Below are 22378 nucleotides of genomic sequence, written 5' to 3' on the forward strand. Positions count from 1 at the left end.
GAGTGTCTTCTGTTGAGTCTCTGCCTGAAGAAACAAATGGAGTCCAAGAAGAGCATGCCAACGGTGTGGCGCCGTGGGCGGTGTGACAGCACAGGTGAGGTTCTGGCAGCTGAAAAATCACACACACACAAACACACACATATACACACACACACACACACACACACACACACACACACACACACACACACACACACACACACACACACTGGAGGATGACTCAGTCAACACTTTGAACAGCTCTGGTTCTGGAAGTGTTATCCCCATTCAGTATCTCCGTTGACGTTTCATTAAATGTTGACATAAAGAGTTTTAATCGTAACTAACCCGACCAGCTAAGAAATGATAGCGTTTTTCAGAAACATCGGACACATCAAGAGAATATTTATTATTTACTTTGTTCTAGATGTTCTTTCTGTCTCAGGAACAAACTCTTTCCAGGTCTGCAAAACAGAGAAGCTAACAGCAGCTAATGCCCTAACAACAATAATGTTTCTGATTTAGCTGAGTTAATATCTAATGTTAGCAACATAAATATATTTGGATACATTATACAAATATAAGTTTTCATCATCCACGCGATGTTCACTACACTTTTAAACGAGGCTCCGCCCATTTAGGAGACAGGAAGTGTGGAGTGTTTCATAGCATTGGAGCAGCAAATAATACACAAACTAGTAGCTAGCTAAAAAAACATCAGATTTAAACATTTCAAAGGAATCAGAATCAGAATCAGTTTTATTGGCCAAGTATAGTTACATACACAAGGAATTTGACTTCAGTAGGTATTAAAGGAGAATTCCGGTCGATTTCAACCCGTAGCTCTGTTGTTTGTAAATCAGGAGTACTGTCAGTACTGTCACAGAGGTAAGGATTAACACAACTTTTATGCCTTTCTGTCACATCTACTGCCGTCAAATTCGCTGTGTTCCCTCGTAAGGAATAACTGCACATGGCTAAGCACTAGTAATGGCATTTCGAACATGTTTAGAGGCTAAAAACACGTTTAAAACTTGCCCTGTTTAAGCCTTGTTTAAGACTATTGGGTACAAAATCTAGCAGGAGGATAACTCGGTGTAGGCGGCACCGTTTGTTTTCGTTTTTCTCGCTACTGACAGTACTCCTGATTTACAAACAACAGAGTTACGGGTTGAAATCGACTGGAATTCTCCTTTAACTCTCTACGTTCAACAAATAGACATGTAGAAGTAACATACTGTACAATAGAGACAACAATATACATATAGGCACATATCAACATAATATACAAAAATACATATATACAAATAAGACATAATATCAAGACAAGTACACATGGAGTGGGATGTAGAGTGCAAAAAGTAATAGTGCAAAGTAGTGTACAAGATGCATATTGGAATGATAAGTATGTAATGTGTAGAGAAGTGGGTGAGTGGCCAAAGTGGGGATGAGCCCACTTATCCGCAGTTCAGTAGAGTGATGGAAGTGGGGTAGAAGCTGTTCTTATGTCTGGTTGTGTTTGTGTTCAGTTCAGTAGAGTGATGGCAGAGGGAAAGAAGCTGTTCTTATGTCTTGTTGTTTTTGTGTGCAGGGATCTGTAGCGCCTGCCAGAGGAAAAGATGTTAAAGAGAGTGTATGCAGGATGTGTGGTATTTTTGGTGATGTTCTCTGCCCACTTCCTGGTCCTATCAATGTACAAGTCCTGGAGGGAGGGCAGGGTGGCACCAGTGATTTTTTCAGCAGTCCAAATTGTGTGTTGTAATCTGCATTTGTCCTGTTTTGTGGTCGCCCCAAACCAAACAGTGATGGATGTGCAGAGGATGGATTCAATGGTAGCAGAGAAGATGACCAACAGCTCTTGAGGCCATGTTGCCACAGTTGCCGTATGAAGTATATCCTCTGCTGAGCCTTTTTAAGGGTGGCGTTGATGTTGGACCCCTACTTCAGATCCTGGGAAATGATTTAGCCCAGAAACTTGAAAGAGTCCACATTTGACACTGGGCTGTTGGATATTGTGAGGGGGGACAGCACTGTGGGGTGCTCCTAAAGTCCACCACCATCTCCACAGTCTTTAGAGTGTTTAGCTCTAGGTTGTGTTGACTGCACCAGAGCACCAATTTATCAACCTCTTGCCGATATGCAGACTCGTCATCATCCTGGATGAGCCCAATGACAGTGGTGTTGTCTGCAAATTTTAAGAGTTTGACAGCTGGGTCCTTGGAGGTACAATCATTTGTGTAGAGAGAGAAGAGCAGTGGGGAAAGGACACACCCCTGTAGTGCATCAGTGCTGATTGTCCGTGTTCCAGATGTGACAGACATCTGTCAGTCAGGAAGCTGGAGATCCACTGCCAGATGGCAGGAGATACAGTGAGCTGAGAGATAGATAGATAGATAGATAGATATATAGATAGATAGATAGATAGATAGATAGATAGATTTTTTTATTGATCCCAAAAAATGGGACATAACGGTGTTGCAGCAGCAAAATGTCAGACACGCAGCACACATACAGAGTATACATTAAATATCAGGAAACAATATACACGAAATAATAATTGAATACTACACGAGCAATATTTAAATATATACAATTTGGAAATAAAATGTACAACTGTTTAAATAGATATAGATAAACTTAATGTGCAAGTTGGGGAGCAAAAATGTACAACTGTTTCCCTAGTAATGATAGGATGTAGATAAACCTATTGTGCAAGGTTGTGCAAGGTGCATTCAGTGCAGTTCTGATGTATATAAGTCTTATCTCAAACTCAGTGATGAAGTGTTAAAAAGTTTAAATGCCTGTGGTAGGAATGATTTCCTGTAGCGGTCCGTGCGACATCGAAGCTGTCGGAGCCTCTTAGAGAAGGGCTCCTCTGTTGGACCAGTGTGGGGGGGTGGAGAGGGTGGTCGGGGTTATCCATGATAGATAACAGTTTGTTCAGTGACCTCCTCTCCACCACAGCTTCAAATGTCTCCTGTTTGCAGCCAATAATGGAGCCAGCCTTCCTGATCAGTTTGTTCAATTCAATTCAATTCAATTCAATTCAATTTTATTTATAGTATCAAATCATAACAGAGTTATCTCGAGACACTTTACAGATAGAGCAGGTTTAGACCACACTCTATAAATTCCAAAACCCCAACAATTACAGTAATTCCCTCAAGAGCAAGCATTAGCAGTGGCTATTGCGACAGCGGCAAGGAAAAACTCCCCTTTAGGAAGAAACCTCGGCAGACCCAGACTCTTGGTAGGAGGTGTCTGACAGGGCCGGTTGGGGGTGTGATGAACAACATCTCCACCATCCTGCTGGTAAAACCAGACTGGTAGAACGTCTCCACCATCCTGCTGGTAACAACAGACTGGTAGAACATCTCCACCATCCTGCTGGTAACACCAGACTGGTAGAACGTCTCCACCATCCTGCTGGTAAAACCAGACTGGTAGAACATCTCCACCATCCTGCTGGTAACAACAGGCTGGTAGAACATCTCCACCATCCTGCTGGTAACAACAGGCTGGTAGAACATCTCCACCATCCTGCTGGTAACACCAGACTGGTAGAACATCTCCACCATCCTGCTGGTAACACCAGACTGGTAGAACGTCTCCACCATCCTGCTGGTAACACCAGACTGGTAGAACATCTCCACCATCCTGCTGGTAACACCAGACTGGTAGAACGTCTCCACCATCCTGCTGGTAACACCAGACTGGTAGAACGTCTCCACCATCCTGCTGGTAACAACAGGCTGGTAGAACATCTCCACCATCCTGCTGGTAACAACAGACTGGTAGAACATCTCCACCATCCTGCTGGTAACACCAGACTGGTAGAACGTCTCCACCATCCTGCTGGTAACACCAGACTGGTAGAACATCTCCACCATCCTGCTGGTAACACCAGACTGGTAGAACATCTCCACCATCCTGCTGGTAACACCAGACTGGTAGAACGTCTCCACCATCCTGCTGGTAACACCAGACTGGTAGAACGTCTCCACCATCCTGCTGGTAACACCAGACTGGTAGAACATCTCCACCATCCTGCTGGTAACACCAGACTGGTAGAAAACGTCTCCACCATCCTGCTGGTAACACCAGACTGGTAGAACGTCTCCACCATCCTGCTGGTAACACCAGACTGGTAGAACGTCTCCACCATCCTGCTGGTAACACCAGACTGGTAGAACATCTCCACCATCCTGCTGGTAACACCAGACTGGTAGAACAAATACAACAGTCTGCTGCACATTGAAGGATCTCAGCTTCCTCAGGAAATAGAGTCTGCTCATCCCCTTCTTGTAAACAGCAGTGCTGTTGATTTTCCAGTTCAGCCTGTTGTCGATGTTGACACCCAGGTATCTGTACTCCTCAACCATGTCCACATCTCCACCCAGAATGCAAAGGGGCTGCGAAGCCGTTCCCTTCCTCCTGAAGTCAATAACCATCTCTCTGGTCTTATCCACGTTCAGCAGCAGGTGATTCTTACCAGACCACTCCACAAAGTTGTCCACCAGCGCTCTGTACTCTCCCTCCTGTCCATCCCTTATACACCCAACAACTGCAGAGTCATCAGAGAACTTCTGTAGGTGACATGACTCTGAGTTGTACTGGAAGTCTGTGGTGTATAAGGTGAACAGAAAGGGAGACAGCACAGTCCCCTGTGGAGCCCCCGTACCACTCACCACCACATCAGACAGAACATGGTCCAGATGGACAAACTGTGGTCTGTCTGTCAGGTAGTCAGTGATACAGGAGAGTGTGGACACACCGACACCCATCATCTGCAGCTTCTCACCAAGTAGCAGTGGCTGGATTGTGTTGAATGCACTGGAGAAATCGAAAAATGTGATTCTCACAGTGCTGCCACCACCATCCAGGTGCAAATGAGCTCGCTGCAGAAGATAGATGACAGCATGGTCCACTCCCAGACGAGGCTGGTAGGCAAACTGTAGAGGCTCCAGAGAAGATCTCACCTACGGCCTCAGGTAGCCCAAGACCAGCCTCTCCAGCACCTTCATCACATGGGATGTGAGAGCCACTGGGCGGTAGTCTTTGAGGCCAGATGGAGTTGACTTCTTGGGGACCGGGACCGGGACAAGGCAGGACGTCTTCCACAGCAGCGGCCCCCTCTGCAGGCTCAGGCTCAGGTTGAAGACATACTGGAGAACACCAGACAGCTGACTGGCGCAGGTCTTCAGGACCCTGGGGCTGATGCCATCCGGGCCGGCAGCCTTGCACTGGTGAAGCCTCTCCAGCTGACTCCTCACCTGGCCAGGTGTGAAGGAAAAGCAGGGGGGGGTGCTTGAAGTGTCTGACAGAGAGGGGGTGTGGGGGTTGGTGGAGTGGTAGAAGAGGCAGGGGATGGCTGTGAGCTAAACCTGTTAAAGTAACAGTTCAGCTTGTTTGCTCTCTCATGGCTGCCTGGTGTTGGTCATCTTCTACCCCCACCCCCGGTGATCTCTTTCATCCCGGTCCACACCTCCCTCATATTGTTCTCCTGTAGACTGGCCTCCAGCTTCCTCCTGGAGGAGTTTTTACATTCCCTCAGTTTATCCCACAGTTTGTGCTGTACTCCCCTCAGCTCCTGTCTGTCCCAGGACCTGAAAGCTTTCTTCTTCTCATTCAGAAGAACTTTCAGGTCACTGGTGATCCACGGCTTGTGAGTGGGAAGGCAGCGTACAGTCCGGGAGAGCATGGTGATGTTCTCACAGAATTTGATGTATTCTGTGATGCAGTATGTCCTCCCCATGTGGTTCACAGAGCACGTCCCAGTCTGTAGACTCAAAACAGTCCTGCACAGCCTTCTCAGCCTCCTGAGTCCACCTCCTCACAGTCCTTGTTTGGACAGGCTGCCGCTGTACAAGAGGAACATACTCAGGAGACAGCAAGAAAAGGTTGTGATCTGATTTTCCAAGGGGGGGAAGGGCAGTGGCACCGTATGCATCCTTGGCTTAGCATACAGGAGGTCCAGAGTTTTATTGTCTCTTGTGGGGCAGTTAACATATTGTTGAAAGTCCGGGAGGGATTTATCCAGTGAAACATGATTCAAATCCCCAGTAATAACCATGAAGGCATTGGGCTGCTGCATCTGAAGTTGTGAGACAGTGGTGTGAATGACGTCAGCAGCTGCCTCCGCATCAGCAGATGGTGGGATGTAAATAAACCCCACAGCCAGCAGTTCAATATCCAGGCTACAGAAACGTTCCTTCACATTCACATGTCCGGGATTGCACCACTTTTCACTCACATACAGTGCACCCCCCCTCCTTTCTTCTTACCACTTTCCATAACGTCCCTGTCCGCCCGAACCATCAGAAAGCCGGGTACCGCCACACTATGGTCCGGGATGTGCGAATGCAGCCATGTCTCGGTAAGACACAGTATGCTGCACTCACGGAACTCCGTCTGGGTTTTAATGAGTACCGCCAGTTCGTCCGTCTTATTTCCCAGAGACCGTACATTCCCCATAATGATCGCTGGGACGGCAGGCTTATGTTTCCTTTTTTTTGCTTTGCGTTTTAATCCACCTCTGCAACCCCGGCGTCTCCTCTGTAGTTCTTTCAGTATTTCAGGCTTGTCCACCGGCAGAACAGAAGTGTCAAAAGTATTCACATTCATTACTCAAGTAGATAGATAGGGTTTGAAAAGACTTTTGTAGAAGTTGAAGTATCAACTCAAACTTTTTACTTAAGTAAAAGTGTAAAAGTACTGGTTTCAAAACTACTTAAAGTATAAAAGTAAAAGTAATGTAAGGCAGAGATCTTCAACCAGGGGTCCTCAAAATCATTGCAGGGGGGCCTCCAAATTATTGTAATTTTTTAGTCTTTTTATTATCTTTGAGTCTTTTAAAATTAAAATGCCTTAACATAATTCCATCATATTATTAGCAAATATAAATTCCCACTGATGATAGGCTTACTGGCCTATAGGTAAGGGAGTCCCTAAGATATCAGCCCACACATACAGTTAATCCTAGATTTACTGTGCCACATACTGTATGTAACATTAAAATATTATAAAATCATGCCAACAATTAATATTTTAATAGCTTATGAAGCTGGTGTTACAATCCTCTCCAGTGAAATACAGACACACTTTTACACCATTTAGCTCTCAGCATTTTAACCGTGTTTACTCCAGCTGCTAGCTAACGCTAGGCTAACGTTAGCTGCTGCCAACTGTAGTGTTAACTAGCGTCCCGTGCAGCGATGTTTCAGTTCCCTCTAACATCCGTTTTCGGAGCATCAGAGAGAAGCGCAGGCATATAAGTGGCTCCTAAATAAGGCACCGAAATCCGCGTTGCTATTCGGTCTGGTACATAACGGTCGTTAAAGCACCGGTGGCGTATTAGCACCGGGTCTGTGCAGGTTTGATGGATCGTGTACAAACCAATAGGGTGTCGGAATGACTATGTTTATACTTCTCATCCAACCACAATCACATTCACTCTCTCCGGATGGAGCGATTTGGATAGGTTTTTTTGTGTGTGTTTTTTTGAACGATGACGAGCCGGAATGAAAACAAGCCAAACTGAAATATGATTAACGAGGCTATTTTTAAAATGTAAGGAGTAGAAAGTACAGATAATTCTGTGAAAATGTAAGGATAGAAGTAAAAAGTATGCTGTAAAATAATTACTCCAGTAAAGTATAGGTACCCAAAATTTCTACTTAAGTAAGGTAACGAAGTATTTGTACTTCGTTACTTGACACCTCTGCGGCAGAACAGGTCGACACAGCGCTATCAGCTGATCGCGTGTGTAAACAATTGTCCCGCTGCCTTGAGCGTAACACGCAGTTACAAAAGACGTCCAAAGTAAGAACAGAACCAAGAGAACAATTCCAAAGTTGGCAGAAGCCATCTCTACACTGATGTTCTTAGTGACTATAAAAAAAGAACTGAACTTAAAGACCAAAAAACTAACTTAAAACACACAAAATACACATACACATCAGGAGCTGCTGCAACAGGCTATCGCACCACACAGCGCCATCTTCCCTACAGTGAGTTTGGCAGTGAGGATTTCAGGTATGAAAGCTGAAGTCCACAAACAGGATCCTGATGTAGGTCCCTGGCTTGTCAAATTGTTGCAGGATGAAATGTAGACCCATGTTCACTAAATCATTCAATGACCTGTTTGCTCTGTAGGCAAACTGCAGGGGCTCCAGCTGGTGATCTGTGATGTTTTTGAGGTGGGTCAGACTCAGCACCAGGCATTCAAAGTACTTCATTGTGACTGAAGTCAAAGCCACAGGTCTATAGTCATTCAGTCCAGAGATGGAGGTTTTCTTGGGGACTGGGCTGATGGTGGAGCCTTTGAAGCATGAGGGGACTTTGCACAGCTCCAGTGATCTGTTGAATATTTGTGTGAAGATTGGTGCTACGCCATCAGGGTTTGGTGCTTTACTGACATTTTGCCTCTGAAAGAGGTGGCAGACATCCTGTTCACATATGATGAGTGTGGATTGAGTATCAGGGTGGGGAGGGGGAAGGGTAGCCAGTTGAGTGGTGGGAGTTGGTCTGGAGTGGGGGAGGGCTGTGAGTGTTTCCCTCTCAAACCTGCAGTAGAAGGCATTCAGGTCATCGGCAAGGCCATTGTTAGCCTCAGCAGTGGGGGATGGTCTCTTATACAGTAGCTGGTGATGTCTTGAAGGCCTCTCCACAGTGCTGCAGAGTCATTGACACACAGACACACACACAGAGCACAGAGGTTTTACACACAGACACACACACACAGAACGCACACACACACACATAAACACACACAGATCACAGAGGTTTTACACACAGACACACACACACAGAGCGCACACACACACATAAACACACACAGAGCACAGAGGTTTCACACACATTTGGTCAGTCTGTAGTTGAAGTCATGTCACAGAAACAAAGACTTGCGCAGAATCCTCTGGAGAAAACCTGGGGGCCGAAAAGCAGAGGTTGTGACACACACACACACACACACACACACATACAGACATACACACACACACACACACACACACACACAAAGATACACATACACATACACACACACACACACACACACACAGACAGACAGACACACACACACACATAGAAAGCAGCCTGTTGGTGTTGGTCTGCTTTCAGTCTCTCTCCAGCGGTTCGAGTTGAGGCTTGAGCTCTAACGGAGGCATCAGGCAGTTTGAGAGTAAACACGTACGTTTTTTTATTCACAGTGTCAGATCCTAATAGAAGTTATCTCAGGACACTTTACAAATAGAGTAGGTCTAGACCACACAGAGACACAACAATTCCCCCCAAGAGCAAGCATTGGTTAGTAGGACGGTTTCTGCAGAGCAGGGGCGGATCTACAGGTGGGCAAGGGGGGGCAGCTGAGCCCCCACTGTAGGGCCCTGCCCCCCCAGCTGCCCCCCCTAACTTTGGTGTTCAAAAAACTTTGCTTGTAAAAACAAACTGCCACTATGTGCACAGGCTTCTTAAAACATTGAAACAAATAATTAATTTATATTAATTCATAATAAATAATAATTGTAGATCTGTATTGTAATCTTACCCCTGCCCCTCAAATACTCAGCTACGTCCCTGCATCAAACGTGCAGAGCGGCGTTCGCACATTCTGGCTCGCACACACACAGCGAGTCTGCTGCGGGGCGGTGGCCCTGCATCCCGGCAAAGACTGGAGCGACCGAGCTGGCCCCCCCCTCCCTGAGCCTCTGAAAGTGAAGTCAGTTTCCCCAGGTGAAGTTAAAACACACGTTTCATGTAAAGTTAAATTTGTAATAAATGTAATGTCTGCTAAAGGCGAGTCAGCATCAACAACAGCGCGTCCATTACGTTAGCCAAAAGTCAAATCGCTCCCTCCTGGTTTGTAAGCGCATTCTGCTGTTTGATTAGTTTGATTTCAGTAAAGACAAGAAGAGCATAATACAAAATATTACAAACTGGCATGTTTGAATTCATAACGTTTACAGAGGGTCTCCGCTTCGGTGGCGTTACGTTACAACACGGTACACAGTGCTTGCTGAGACCGATCATTTGTATATGATTAGTTAAGGAGAATTATAAAATCCACTTCCTCTCACATATCACGACAATAAGGCTGCAAAAATTAAACCAGGCGACATCCTTTACTGTCAAACTGGGAAAACAACAAATACAACGGGATTAAGAAGGCTAGTCTAAACATAACTGATGTTATCATGTAATACATCTCGTCTGATGTTATGTTTTTCAGGCTACTTATTAGCTACAGGGCCATACAGTCTAATGCAATACAAGAATAACAAGAGCTTTTCACATCTTGACTTTTGCAGGCCAGAGTAGCTGGAGATATTAGCTGAAGACTAAAAGTGGGGATATTGCCAGCCAAGAAAATTCTGAGATGTGCACAGGAGGAAGAGGAGGGAAATGAAGAAGGAGAAGGCAGGAAACCGGAGAGACCAGGCAGGTCAGAGCAGGAGAAGACCACAGAAGGGGTTGCAGAAATGAGTGAAAGAGAAGAGGGAAAGGAAGAATTGACAGTGAGGGATGAAGAGGAGGCTGCAGGTTCAGAGAGAGGGACAGAGGCAGAGAGTGATCAGGAGGAGGCAGATGAAGATAACAGAGAGGAAGAGGAGGCTGCAGTTACCCCTGGACCTTATGGTTGGTTTATATTCTCCTTCCATATACATTGCAGTACAGTAACATAACATGTCGTGACATGACGTGTTTTCAGTTTTTGGCTATTTCCATTCTGCTGTATATGTTATAGGGTTAGATATGTACATATTTACATATACAATAAAAGTTCACTCTTCTCAAGACACTTTACAGATAGAGTAGGTCTAGACCACACTCTTTAAGTTACAAAGACCCAACAATTCTCCAAAGAGCAAGCATTTGGTGCAACAGTGGTGAGGAAAAACTTCCTTTTGGGCAGAAACATCCAGATCCAGGGTCTTGGTGGCCACTGGTTAGATACAGATGGATACAGATATAAAGATACAGAGAATTATGATTCATAATAATGGTAATTATAGTAACAAAAAAGATAATGGAACTATGACTAGAAATAATAGTTGTAGCAGTTTAGGGGCGCAGCAGGCGTTTGGGGCGTAGTAGGGCATAGCAGTTTACATATGGGGGTTTCCATGTACCGTCTTCCCCTGCCACCCTACCAAGATCTCTCGCTACCCCTTTGCCCCCCCGTGTAAAATTTTCTAGATCCGCCACTGCTGTAGAGAGACTGCCGGGCCGTTCACCCCGAAGTTTACCACCACATGCTCTTCTCTTCAACCTCATGATACGATCTGCAGCTCTTTCACTTCATCAGTCCTCTCTGTGTCAGATGTTACAGGATGGCGCTTCAACTATAAACATAAAAAACTAATTTAATAAAACTCAGATTACAAGTAGTTCCAGAAGTATTGTCAGCAGAAAGAACTCGTTCTTCAGTAGTGTCTCTGGCAGAAAATGGTGAAACATGTGGATCAGTGTTTCCTAAAAGCCCAAGATGACGTCCTCACATGTCTTGTTTTGTCCACAACTCAAAGATCTTCAGTTGACTGTCCCAGAGGAGAGAAGATACTAGAACATATTCACATTTAACAAGCTGATATCACACAAGTTTACCTGGGGGTCTCTTACTGTATAGGTGGTTATGTCTTGAAGGCCTCTCAACAGTGCTTCAGTTGTTAGCTGAAAACCGGTTTTTCAACTTTTCAAAGTAGCTCCTTTTAGCTGCTCTGATCTCCTTGGTCAGTGTGTTTCTGAGTCCTGTCTCCATTGCTAGGCCTCCTCCTTGGCCTGGCGGAGTTGGCTCAGTCTTGCAGTGAACCATGGTTTATTGTTGTTGAAGATGTGGAAAGTCGTTGTTGGCACACACACTCCTTCACAAAAACTAATGTAGGATGTCACAGTGTCAGTAAGTTTGTCCAGGTCACCTGTGACTTCTTCAGAAACACTCCAGTCTGTACAGTCTGTACAGTCTCACAGCTCCTCCTTCGCTTCATGTGTCCACTTCCTCACTGTTCTGATTGCAGGCTTTGCAGATTTTGCAGAAGAAATATTTTAGACAAGTTAGCTGTTAGTAAGCAAACATAATACTATAGCTTTCTGATTTATTTACATTCCACTATAACACAAGCTGCATACTGTCAAAATGCTTTAGCTTAACTTACAGATATATATATATATATATTTAGCCTAAAATTGACATTTGGATGTTTGACTTGGACATAACATTATCTAAGTGTCTCTCCATTCTCTCTGCTGATTCCCCACATCCATTTTTCTTCCTAAAAACTCAGCTTTTGGGGTCGGCAGCTAATAAAATCTCATATTCTGGGTTTTTGATCCTGATGGTCGTGAATATCAGCACACAGAAGCTTTTAGACATGTTTCTGTTGTTAGCTAGCAGACGGAATAAAGAGGAGGAAACCTTCACACAGTACAAGTTAACGGAGAGAGGAGAGATGTTTCCTCCTTATGGACTATAGTGTAGTAACAGCGAGATGGACCAGAGATGGCGCCGTTACGCTTAGGATTGTGGGTAGTGTAGTACTTCTCCTTAACAGGGTTCAAACCAGGTTGACATCAGACGGAAACCTTCGGTCAGTCTACCTCGGATGGTTACTGTAATATTGTTTGAAATGTATATGATGTATCAGATTTTATGAGATGTGCCTTTTGATTAAAACTTTGTACTTGAAAAGTAACTAATACATGTAGTGAATTAAACATATATTGTGGTTCAAAGCATTAAAGTAGCATTAAATGGAAATACTCAAAGTACCTCACAACTGTACTTTAGTATTTGAGTAAATGTATTAAAGTAACATACAGGCACACACAGACACACTCACACACTCATACACACACACACAGAAAGACACACAGACACACACTCACAGACACACACACACACAGATACACACAGACACACACACAGACAGACAGACACACAAACTGAGACACACACAGACACATAAACACACACACACTTACACACACACATTGGTGGTGGTTTGTCAGGTAACACACTTCCTGTGTGCCAGGGCAAAGTTCAGAGCTGTTATTGGTGGATCATTGTGGGACAGTCATGTGACTGACAGGTCATTGACCAATCAGAGACTTTCCAGCAGGTGAGCTGATGGCTAACTCCTCCCCCGCTGAACTCTGGGAGAAAGTTTAAAAAACCTGTTTGCTCACCTGGAGGCAGCGTTATGTTTCCTAGGATGGTGAAGGAATGTCCCGCCCTTCTCTACCTCTGATTGGCTACTTCTCACTGCTTTGCTTTGGGTTAGGGTAAGAATACCAGGGAGAGCCAATCACAGGCAGAGTAAGGCGGGACAAGCCTTCATCATCCTAGGAAAGACAAACTCGCCACCTCGAGAGATCCTCTTTCTGTCCTGTTGTCACACACAAACAAACACAGAGTTCAGAGATTAAACACACACAAACACACACACACACAAACACACAGACAAACAGACACACAGAGCACAGAGGTTTCACACACACTCAGTCAGTCGCAAGTTGAAGTCATGTCACAGACACAAAGACTCACGCAGAATCCTCTGGAGAAAACCTGGGGGCCGAAAAGCCGGCTGAGCCAACGCAGAGGCTGTGAGTACACACACACACCTGACACACAAACACACACACACATAGAAAGCAGCCTGTTGGTGTTGGTCTGCTTTCGGTCTCTCCCCAGCGTAGTGTCAAATCCTAACAGAAGTTATCTCAGGACACTTTACAAATAGAGTAGGTCTAGACCACACAGAGACACAACAATTCCCCCCCAGAGCAAGCATTGGTTGGTAGGACGGTTTCTGCAGAGAGACCGCCGGGCCGTTCACCCCGAAGTTTACCACCACATGCTCTTCTCTTCAACCTCATGATACGATCTGCAGCTCTTTCACTTCATCAGTCCTCTCTGTGTCAGATGTTACAGGATGGCGCTTCAACTATAAACATAAAAAACTAATTTAAGTAAAACTCAGATTACAAGTAGTTCCAGAAGTATTGTCAGCAGAAAGTACTCGTTCTTCAGTGTCTCTGGCAGAAAATGGTGAAACATGTGGATCAGTGTTTCCCTAAAAGCCCAAGATGATGTCCTCACATGTCTTGTTTTGTCCACAACTCAAAGATCTTCAGTTGACTGTCCCAGAGGAGAGAAGATACTAGAACATATTCACATTTAACAAGCTGATATCACACAAGTTTACCTGTTTTTTACATAAAAAATGATTTAAACTGATAAATTGATTATCTAAATAGTTGGAGATTCATTTAATATTTGACAATTAATCCATTTATCTTTGCAGCTCTTGACCACATACAGACTAAATGTACTTTGGATGCAGCAACTATTCCTATACAAACAAGTTCTGCTTAAACCTTTTCATGGCTGTGGACTTCTGTGTGACTTTCAATAAAAGTTCAATAAAGTCTTCTAGTATTAATACTGTTAGAGAGATATCATTTAGATCAATATAGTCTTCTGTTGGGGAGTTTTACCAATCCAAACTACATGCAGATAGAGATCTCAACTTTAAGACAACTTAATTTATTATAACTAAAATAATAAAAGAAATACATTAGAAGTCAGATAAAAGTGATTGACTCTCGTAAAAAAGATAAAGGCCGGGGGGATGCAAATATATTTAACGTTTATTGTTTGTTTGTTTGTTTGTTTGTTTGTGTGTGTGTGTGTGTGTGTGTGTGTGTTTGTATGTTTCAGCGTCAGTGCCCCAGTTCACCAACTCCCCAACCATGATCGTGATGGTGGGACTCCCAGCCAGAGGGAAAACCTACATCTCTAAGAAGCTCACCAGATACCTGAACTGGATCGGAGTGACCACTAAAGGTATCACATGACAGGCCGGCATTATACTGAAACTCACACTCGCCACCTCAAACCACATGTGATCAAACTGAACGTTTGGTCTCAATGCTTCAGCTGTAAAATATTTTAATGTTTAACAAATCTTCTGTCCCTAACCTTGTCCTTGTGTTACAGAAATAAACTGTTAAACTTTTGAAACAAACGTTTGAAAATGTGGGTTGAATGTGGTTGAAGCTGCTCTGTTGTATATTGCCTATCTCATCCAACTTACATCCATCGTATCCATCGTACATACATTGTACATCCATCGTATATCCATTGTATCCATCGTACATCCATCGTATCCATCGTACATCCATCGTATATCCATCGTATCCATTGTACATCCATGGTATCCATCGTAAATCCATTGTATATCCATCGTATCCATCGTACATCCATTGTATCCATTGTATCCATCGTTGTCTCTTTCACAGTGTTCAACGTCGGGCAGTACAGAAGAGATGCCACACGTTCCTACAACAGCTTTGAGTTCTTCAGACCTGACAACACAGAGGCCATGAAGATACGCAAGTATGAAGCTTCAGTTTCACTTCAGCCCGCTGCCAGCTGTGTGCCACTTTATATAAAGCAGTTAAATATGTGTGAAAGTGTTTTTGAAGTATTGCATTAATATTGTTTTCTGTTTCTGTGCTCAGGGCGTGTGCCGTTGCTGCCCTGAAAGATGTGTGTGACTACTTCACCAGAGAGCTGGGCCAGGTCGTGGTGAGTCAAAGCCAACGTTAAAGATGTAAAGTGGAGGAGAAGGAACAGTGAGACACACACACTCCATGGGAATGGTGGACTCTGCCACTAACACAAAAAACTATCATATATACATAGAGAGGGCTTTTATTGGATATAAATACTAGGGTTGGGTACTGAAACCCTGTGCTAATATGGTACCATTGCCTAAACTACCGGTATGTACTGGACTAGCAATGCAAATTTCTTTGCCTTATTTAGATGCCTCTTAAATGCCTTCGCAGCCCTCTGGTGTTTCAAAATGGACGTAGAGGCAACAAAAGCATTGCTGCTTGTTATGCTAGTTAAAGAAATATTTCACCGCTGGAAAGATGAATATGTATTTAAATTGGATAATTTATGTAGTAGAAATGTGAAATAATTTTAGAAGTTGGTGCCTTCTAGACCGAGAAAAGCCAGAAAATGTATTTTTGGTTCATGTGGATGAAAGACAACAACTCCCAGAATGCACTTGCTTCGCTTCCCTATGAGGTCACTCCCAGGCCACGCCTGCCGGTTACAGAGGACAGTCAAGTCGAGTCAAGTGGGTTTTTTTGTCATTTCAACCATATACAATAAATGAAACAACATTTCACCATGGCGTTACACATTTAAAATATATAAACGACATTATATAAAAATGACATAAGAGATAGGCTACATTATAGACTATACATAAAGTGCAATTATTATTTAAAGTAGAGCATTTAGGACAGACAAGGGACAGGACAGACAACAAAAGATAGGGCATAAGTAGACTTGTAACAGAGCACTGATTGTTATAAGTTAGGTTCACCATAAGGTGAAGGTAGAATATAAGAACTTTCTTGAGATTTGAGTGGTTATAATCACCAGCAACAATAAATAGTCCATCCCTATGTGCACTTTGGAGCTCACTGATCGTTCAGCTAACGGATTGGTAGCATTAGTGCTTGGTGGGCTGTAAACACAGAGTATAAACACAGCCGTGAATTCATGTGGAATGTAGAATGGTCGGCATTTAACAGTCACAAACTCCACCAGTAGTGAGCAGTATTTATTTTATTTATTTATTTGACAGGGACAATGCAAACAGACATAGTGTCAAAACAAAGCTTGTCACTGAAGTGCTGCATAAACCACCATAAAAACATGCATATCATATACAATTCTTACCTACTTACAATAATTAAAAATGAGTACAGTTTTGGTTTGTTTTTAACCAGTTCTTGAGCATGAAAGTAAATACTTTAAAGTCAGTTACAGTCTTGATGTCAGATGGTAATAAAAGTTTCGAGCTCTTCACAGAGAAGCTCGTCTGACCAAAGCTGGTCCTGCAGTACCGTATTTTGCAGTCATGATTTGTGGAACTTCTGGTGACTCTGGTGCTGCTCAGTCTCTCAACAAATGAACTTAGTGACTCAGGTGCTAAATGATTAATGCACTTATGAATTAGTTTAAGAAAGCAAAAATTGCTAAAGCTCTCAAAATTCATTAAATTATATGGTACAGTGATGGTGACGTATTGGTTTTTATCCATCATTTTTATACGGAACCTATGCATTTGGTTGCAGTGGGAGCGGCTTGTGCCCATGCTGTCATGCAGTATGATATATGAGAAAAAAATCATAGCATGCATGTATAGCAGGGCTGCCTGTTTTGGGATGTAGCTTCTGATTAGTTTGAAACAGTTAAGATTACTTTGTATCGTTTTTAAGATTTTCTTCATGTGCTTGTCAAATTTTAGTTGAGGATCTAAAACTAATCCTGAATATTTAAATTCTGTAACTGGATGAATTACTTTATTTTGTATATTAATATTAAATATACCTTTTAAATCAAGTTTTTTAATGGGAAAGCACGTGGAAACTGTTTTTGAGAGATTTATAACAGATTTATAAACAGATTTTGGATGAGCCATTGTTGGATGTCAGACATACTAGTGGACAGTACAGCTGCAGCCTGTTCAGGTGACCTAGTGGGTGCATAAAGAACAGCATCATCCGCATAGAGCTGACAACTGGCATCTGAGCAGTGCAGAGGTAAGTCATTTATAAAGAGACTAAACAGCAAAGGGCCAAGTATAGAGCCCTGAGGAATACCCATTTTTATGTTTGAGAGTGCAGATATGTTTTGATCAACTTTAACACACTGCAATCTAGACTGGAGATAAGATGTAAACCACAACACTGCCTCACTTGAGAAATTAAAATTTAACATTTTAGATAAAAGCAAACTATGATTGACTGTATCGAATGCCTTTTTAAGATCAATAAATACAGCTCCCACCACATTGCTCTTGTCCAGGGACTTTTTACATTTTCAATTAAACAACGGTTTGCTGTTTCAGTTGAATAACCTGGTCTAAACTCAAACTGGTGTGGATGGAGTAGCTGTCTGGCTTCTAAATGGTCATTCAATTGCGCTACTACAATTTTTTCAATCATTTTAGATAAAACTGGTAAAACTGATATAGGGCGATAGTTACTCATTGAGTCTAGGCTACCACTTTTAAACACAGCAATGATTATTCCTTTTTTCCATGCACTGGGAAATGTACTGGTTCTTATGGATAGATAAACAAGATGGGTCAATGGTTTGACAAGAACATCCTTATACTTTTTAAGAAAACAACTATTCCTCCTAAAATGTCATCAGACTTGGAATTTGATAGTTTAGTGATTATTTCTGCAACTTTTGTATCCGACACCTATTTAATATAAAAGGAATCTGTTGAGGTGACTCTCAGAGAATGATTAAAAGGATTCACAGGTTGGAATTCCTTTGTTAATTCTTCAACAGATTGTACAAAGTATGAATTGAATCCATCAGCCATAGTGGCACAATTGGTTATAATATTGCCATTGATGTTAAGTTCTGTAATCTTTTTATGTTTATTTGATTTATTAGTCAGATTGTTTAAATGCCTCCAAAGTGAATTATTGAGTGTAATATGTCACTTTTGCTTTCCGCAGCTCACTTACGACTTTATTCCTTAAACTTCTATAAGTCAGGAGATCGGTATTAAGTTTAGATTTAAAAAATGTTTTCAAAGCTAAATCTCGCTTTTTCATGAGTTTTCGTATTTCATTATTTATCCAAGGCACTGTAGAATATTTTTGTTTTCGATTTTATTTGCTTTGTACATTTTTCCATCAGACTTGTAATAGATGTGGTCATGGAATTACAACACTCCTCTACATCGTCTAGTGTCATAATTTGTTCCCAGTTTATGTTTTTAAGTTCTCTTTCAAATTGCAGAATTTTACCTTTCGGAAGAATGAATTGTATTTTTTCATGATCAGGTTTACCAAAGTACTGCAGGCACTTCATCAGTTTCCTAACAGTCAAAGTCATGTTGTGGTCCGAGAGTCCAGTCCAATATAAATCCTTGTTATTCGTTCTGGTCTGTTAGTAAATACCAAGTCAATGAGAGTCTTAGTCTGCCTTGTTATCCTTGTGGGTCCTACAATCATTTGTCGATAGTTACATTTTGTCATATACGCTTTGAGTTTTTGTTTACAGTTTTTTGTCAGACCAGTTAATATTGTAGTCACCATACCATATTGTCTCTCTATAAGAGTCCAGTTGTTTAACTATAACATTTAATTCATCATGGAACTTAACATTATGAGAAGGTGGATTATAAAGGACAGAAATATTCAAAGTCATAGAAGGCGGTAGGGTTACATTTAGGGAGAGACATTCCAGGGTGGTGTTCCGTTCGATTAATTGACATTTAAATGTGTCTTTGATGTATATTAATACTCCTCCCCCTTTGCCTGTCATTCTGTCCTTTCTAAAGCACTGATACCCAACAATGTCAATCATATTAGTTGTAATGTTACTGTGGAGCCACTATTCTGTTAAACACAGGTAATCCAAGTTTGAGTCCAGGAGAAGTGCAGAGATCTGATCACGTTTGGGGATATGGCTACGTATGTTTAACTGTCTGCCTAATATTCCCTTTGGTTTGCACTTTACATCCCAAAGCACACGGGCATGATTGACAGTTTGAAAGAGTATATAACACTTTTGTTTCTGTGCAGCATGACTATCTAAGCCGCCCGATCATGTTTGTAGCGTGTTGACTGTTACCCCAGACTCAGAGAGGTTAGCACGTTAGTCACTCGACCAAGAGCAAAAGACACTTGTCCACAAACTCAAACAGTCACACTCCAAACTCCACTATAGCCAAGACCAAAGAGCTGTCAAAGGATACCAGAAACAAAATTGTAGACCTGCACCAGGCTGGGAAGACTGAATCTGCAATAGGTAAGCAGCTTGGTGTGAAGAAATCAACTGTGGGAGCAATTATTAGAAAATGGAAGACATACAAGACCACTGATAATCTCCCTCGATCTGGGGCTCCACGCAAGATCTCACCCCGCAGAGTCAAAATGATCACAAGAACGGTGAGCAAAAATCCCAGAACCACATGGGGGGACCTAGTGAATGACCTGCAGAGAACTGGGACCAAAGTAACAAAGGCTACCATCAGTAACACACTACGCCGCCAGGGACTCAAATCCTGCAGTGCCAGACGTGTCCCCCTGCCTAAGCCAGTACATGTCCAGGCCCGTCTGAAGTTTGTTACAGAGCATTTGGATGATCCAGAAGAGGATTGGGAGAATGTCATATGGTCAGATGAAACCAAAACAGAACTTTTTGGTAAAAACTCAACTCGTCGTGTTTGGAGGAGAAAGAATGCTGAGTTGCATCCAAAGAACACCACACCTACTGTGAAGCATGGGGGTGGAAACATCATGCTTTGGGGCTGTTTTTCTGCAAAGGGACCAGGACGACTGATCCGTGTAAAGGAAAGAATGAATGGGGCCATGTATCGTGAGATTTTGAGTGAAAACCTCCTTCCATCAGCAAGGGCATTGAAGATGAAACGTGGCTGGGTCTTTCAGCATGACAATGATCCCAAACACACCGCCCGGGCAATGAAGGAGTGGCTTCGTAAGAAGCATTTTAAGGTCCTGGAGTGGCCTAGCCAGGCTCCAGATCTCAACCCCATAGAAAATCTTTGGAGGGAGTTGAAAGTCTGTGTTGCCCAGCGACAGCCCCAAAACATCACTGCTCTAGAGGAGATCTGCATGGAGGAATGGGCCAAATTACCAGCAACAGTGTGTGAAAACCTTGTGAAGACTTACAGAAAAGTTTGACCTCTGTCATTGCCAACAAAGAGTATATAACAAAGTATTGAGATTAACTTTTGTTATTGACCAAATACTAATTTCCAACCATATTTTGCCAATAAATGCATTAAAAATCCTACAATGTGATTTTCTGGATTTTTTTTTCTCATTTTGTCTCTCATAGTTGAAGTGTACCTATGATGAAAATTACAGGCCTCTCTCATCTTTTTAAGTGGGAGAACTTGCACAATTGGTGGCTGACTAAATACTTTTTTGCCCCACTGTATGTTCCTGAGCACCTTGCTTGTTTCCGCTTAATGTGCCTCAGGTTTTTGCAGAAATAAACAATAAAACAATAAAAGAAAAAGACCTGCAATCTGCTCTTTTTTTAAATCAAAAAAGCCAGCGTGGGTCACCTTTATCTGATTTGATCAGTCTGGACCTGACAGGGAACCATAAACACTTACGTTTATGAATGAGTCCAGCAAAGAATCAGTCACTGATCCTGTTTGTCTTGTTAGGTTTTTGATGCCACCAACACCACTGCCGAGCGCAGAGAGATCATCCTCAGCTTTGCCAAAGAAAATGGCTACAAGGTCTGTTGTTGTTCACAGGGTTACAAACCTGGAACAAGAACTCTGCTCTAATCTCTCTTTTTCTTTTGTCACCTGTACAGGTTTTCTTTGTGGAGTCTATATGTGATGATCCAGAAATCATTGCTCAGAACATTAAAGTAAGTCTGTGCTATCAGTCTTTACTTTCTCGTCCCTGTTTTCCTGTTTTCAGTTTAGCTGAAGCAGTTTGGTTCAGTTATTTCAGTAGTCTTTGTGTAGTTCACAGAACAATAAAGATTCTGCAGCTTTGCTTCTTTTCCTCCAGTCTCAGCCAGCGTTTTCGGGTTATACAATTTGGAGAGGTGTTGGATTTGAAAAGGTGTTGAGAGAAAAATATGTTTACTCATTTAAAAGGCTTTGTGTAAATGTACATTAGTCTTGATTTATAAAGTTCGTATTCCAAGAGTTCCTCTAGGTAAATACCTGGACCACTTCTGAGTACAAACCTGGTGTTGTGACATGTAGGTTTCTGTTTTGCTCACACTCTTTAGTCTCTTTATCTAGTTTCTCTCTCTCTCTCTCTCTCTCTCTCTCTCTCTCTCTCTCTCTCTCTCTCTCTCTGAAAACAGCAAGTAAAGCTGAGCAGTCCGGACTATGTGGACTGTGACAAAGAGGAGGCGGTGGCCGACTTTCTGAAGAGGATCGAATGTTACAAGCTAACCTACATCCCTCTGGACGACAACAGGGACAGGTGAGACACTGTTCCTGTTAACTTCCTTATTAAATATATCTATAAACTGAATACTGAATGTTGGAGATGTTGAAAGAAGATGACTTCAGTCTGAGCTGTCTTCTGGTCTTTCCGCAGAAACTTGTCGTACATTAAGATCTTTAACGTGGGCAGCAGGTACCTGGTGAACCGGGTCCAGGACCACATCCAGAGTCGGATTGTCTACTACCTGATGAACATCCATGTCACCCCAAGATCCATCTTCTTGTGTCGCCACGGAGAGAGCGAGCTCAACCTTGTGGGTCGTATCGGGGGAGACTCGGGGCTTTCACCTCGTGGGGCAAAGGTCTGTGGATAGATTCAAGATTCAAAATTCCTTTATTAATCC

At 42.8% G+C, this 22378-nt stretch overlaps 1 protein-coding gene across 3 annotated transcripts in view; it reads left to right on the plus strand.

Moving 5' to 3' along the window:
- Positions 1–22378, plus strand: part of LOC114558657 (6-phosphofructo-2-kinase/fructose-2,6-bisphosphatase) — a 28227-nt gene that overhangs the window by 532 nt on the left and 5317 nt on the right. Inside the window, exons 1-8 of one of the 3 annotated variants that reach the window (XM_028582761.1) lie at positions 13–94; positions 14696–14821; positions 15277–15373; positions 15499–15565; positions 21228–21302; positions 21383–21439; positions 21890–22011; positions 22129–22336. In XM_028582761.1, the coding sequence (XP_028438562.1) occupies positions 37–94; positions 14696–14821; positions 15277–15373; positions 15499–15565; positions 21228–21302; positions 21383–21439; positions 21890–22011; positions 22129–22336 (810 nt within the window). In that variant the 5' untranslated portion in view covers positions 13–36. Of the gene's footprint in view, positions 1–12; positions 95–13321; positions 13579–14695; positions 14822–15276; positions 15374–15498; positions 15566–21227; positions 21303–21382; positions 21440–21889; positions 22012–22128; positions 22337–22378 lie in introns of those variants that run through there. The other 2 variants (XM_028582759.1, XM_028582760.1) reach the window with 2 other exon arrangements.

The sequence above is a fragment of the Perca flavescens genome, chromosome 7, assembly GCF_004354835.1.
Source record: "Perca flavescens isolate YP-PL-M2 chromosome 7, PFLA_1.0, whole genome shotgun sequence".
In the NCBI taxonomy this organism is placed as follows: domain Eukaryota; kingdom Metazoa; phylum Chordata; class Actinopteri; order Perciformes; family Percidae; genus Perca; species Perca flavescens.